We start from the raw sequence: 2,986 nt of genomic DNA, 5'->3' as shown, positions 1-2,986 counted from the left end.
TATGCATGTACTTATACCGGTAAGAGCATAGTTATTTACTGAACAGTAGCGCAGAATGAGCAAAACTTTTGCAGCAATAATCAAATAATAGCTAAGCGTTGGTTTTACTACGACCTTGCAAAGACGAAAAAAATTTACTTGAGAGCCTTTTAGCCTGAAGTATGTATGTAGATACGTAGATACAATATTGCAGCAGCGTTCTACCTACCTTTTGTTTATTTTCCACTAATAATTAGTATGCTTTAGAAATATTTACGGAAATAGAGCACATGATTTCGTTAATTTTAGAGTTGTAGCAGGTAGTTAATTTTTCTTTAAACTGCATTTCGCTAAGTGTGGAGTTGTGTGGTTTAGTTGGGATTTCCCTGAATACAAGATATTTTGTAAATACGTACGTTCTTCATAAAATTTTATTTTGTAGGAGTTTTGGGTGTGCACCTACATAAATGAGGTAAACGTGACCACTCACAACAGCTTATCCTGAAAACTTTTTAGGGCGTTGTATGGAAGATGTTTTTTTCGCTTTTCTAAGGAATTACGCTGTAAATGCACGTATACATATACATAAGCATTGTCGTCCAGTAAATTATGGAATGTGCTTGTCGGATATATATAATAGGGCGAACACATTTCTTTATCCAAACATCAGTAGAGAGGAGTGTTATACAGTGCTTAGTAGCGACTATTTAAATAAATAAACGATATAACAATATCGAGAAAAGACAATGGGAAGGGAAAAAACTGATTTGCAAAATTACGTTAAGTACGATGAAACTACCAAGAAAAGTACATGCATTGTAGGGTCGTGTAAAAGAGAGCTTAGTGGATTATTGCGAGGAAATATAAAAAGACATTATAAACATACACAAAATAGATATAGAAAATAGTGATGAAAGTGATGATGATAATACTTCTACCACAAAAAAAAACGAAAAACCGTGTCAAAGTTAATTACTAGTTTGGACAGAGACAGTTTTTTGAGATGCTGCGTGGGACTGGTCACCAAAAAAAATATTCCCTTTCGAATATTTGATGACGAGGAATATTTTAAACAACTTATATCACCATACGAATAGAAGTTTGGTATACATTTAAACTCAAAGACCATAGTAAACCTTCTTGAGAAAGCAAGTCAACAAATTAAGGAAAAAATAGGTCATTCGGTAAAAAATACAATAATATCTATAAAAATTGACATCGCAACTCGCATGGAAAGAAGCGTTCTGGGGATCAACATCGAATACATTAAAGATTACAAAGTCATTGTTCATACAATTGGTAAGTAATTTCGTTTTATATAAATAAACACACATACATATATATGTATATTCATTTAAATGAATAAGTATTCGACAATCATACTTTTTTTTCAGGAATGATTGAAACAACTAAACGACATACAGCTGCAAATTTAAAGGAAGAAATTATGAAATGTCTCAACGAGTATGGCTTTGGGATAAACCAAATTTATTCCAATACCACTGACAACGGCGCAAATGTAGTTAAAGCGTCCAAATTGCTACACGATATGCAGCAAGAAAGTTTAGCAAACGAAGATGCTATAAATGATGTTGAGACAGACCATATTGAGTCCCAAATCGCTTCTGTGTTTTCTGTGGTTCGTTGTGCTGCTCATACTATTCAGCTAGCAGCATATGATGTCATAAAAACAATTGAAAAGGACTTGAAGAGTGCAGGACGATTGTAAAAAAAATTTAGAACCTTAGTAAGAGCAAGAAATACCGACATCAGTTTGCCATTCATCGACAACAGAAATAGGTGGAACTCTACGTATGATATCATCACTTTACCGAATCAAAGAATACTTTGAAAATTTGGATAAAAACATGTACATAAATTGGTCATTCGTTAAGGATTTTCTCACCGCTTTTCAACCAATCTCTAAGTGTACCCTAAAACTTCAAAATGAGCAGTATATTATAGGAGACTTCTTCAGGGATTGGCTTACTTGCGAACTAGACCTTGCAGACTTGGTCCCAGACAATATTTATGCAGATTCCCTCCTAAATGCGATGAAAATAAGAAAAAATGTCCTTTTAGAATATAAGGCTTTCGTCGCTGCTCTATATCTAAATCCAAGATTTAATTTTGAAGAATCACCTCTCCTCAGCTCTGAGCAAAAGGATGTTGCAATGGTAAGCCAACTGAAATTTATATATATATATATATTTCGTTCAATTAATTTATTATTTACTTTGAATTTTTTATATCTTTATAATTGTGAGATACTAATCCAGTTATTTTAATTTTTCCTACTCTTTTACAGGATCACTTAATCAGGACTTACGAAATGATCCAGAAAATTGAAAATCCATCAGTATATGAGAATGATTGCACTTCTGGAGTTGTACCACATACAACACAGGACAATGAACTTCCAAGCACATCGAAAGGGGCGTACCATATGTTAACGCTTCACGTAAGGTCATTGGCAAAATCGCAAAGTGCAATGAGACCAATCGTAAAACCTGACATCAAGCAAAAGCTGGTTAATCTCTGTGTAAAAGAAATGGAACCGTTCGACACAAATGTCCTGGAATACTGGAGAAAATTTTATCGGAATGAGTGTGAGATGTTGAAGTTAGCGGAGGTTGTATTAGCAGTACCAGCAACACAAGTTTCTGTTGAGCGGGCTTTCAGGACACTTTCTACAATACTCACTAAGTTACGTACAAAATTGTAAAAAAAATCGTTATCTATTGATAACAAAATAAAATTTTGATATACTCCACTTCTCAAAATTAGAAATTGAAGAAAATAAATGGATAAAACAATGTGATGTAATAATTTGCTTCATTGGAAATCCCAACTAAACCACACAACTCCACACTTAGCGAAATGCAGTTTGAAGAAAAATTCACTACCTGCTACAACTCTAAAATGAACAAAATCATGTGCTCTATTTCCTTAAATATTTTTAAAGCATACTAATTATTAGTGGAAAATAAACAAAAGGTAGGTAGAA

General features: G+C 33.4%; 1 protein-coding gene across 1 annotated transcript in view; it reads left to right on the top strand.

The window, feature by feature from the left end:
* Positions 1 to 2,704, top strand: part of LOC118751604 — a 17,649-nt gene extending 14,945 nt beyond the window's left edge. The window contains exons 2-4 of the mRNA XM_036486420.1: positions 1,129 to 1,278; positions 1,374 to 1,618; positions 2,288 to 2,704. Of these exons, the coding sequence (XP_036342313.1) occupies positions 1,129 to 1,278; positions 1,374 to 1,618; positions 2,288 to 2,704 (812 nt within the window). The remainder of the gene's footprint in view (positions 1 to 1,128; positions 1,279 to 1,373; positions 1,619 to 2,287) is intronic.
* The last annotated feature ends 282 nt before the right edge of the window (positions 2,705 to 2,986 follow it).

Source organism: Rhagoletis pomonella, unplaced genomic scaffold (genome assembly GCF_013731165.1).
Source record: "Rhagoletis pomonella isolate Grant_MI unplaced genomic scaffold, Rhpom_1.0 Rhpom_scaffold_00840, whole genome shotgun sequence".
In the NCBI taxonomy this organism is placed as follows: domain Eukaryota; kingdom Metazoa; phylum Arthropoda; class Insecta; order Diptera; family Tephritidae; genus Rhagoletis; species Rhagoletis pomonella.
Note: the sequence above shows the minus strand (reverse complement) of the source record. Positions and strands in the feature narration are given on the sequence as shown.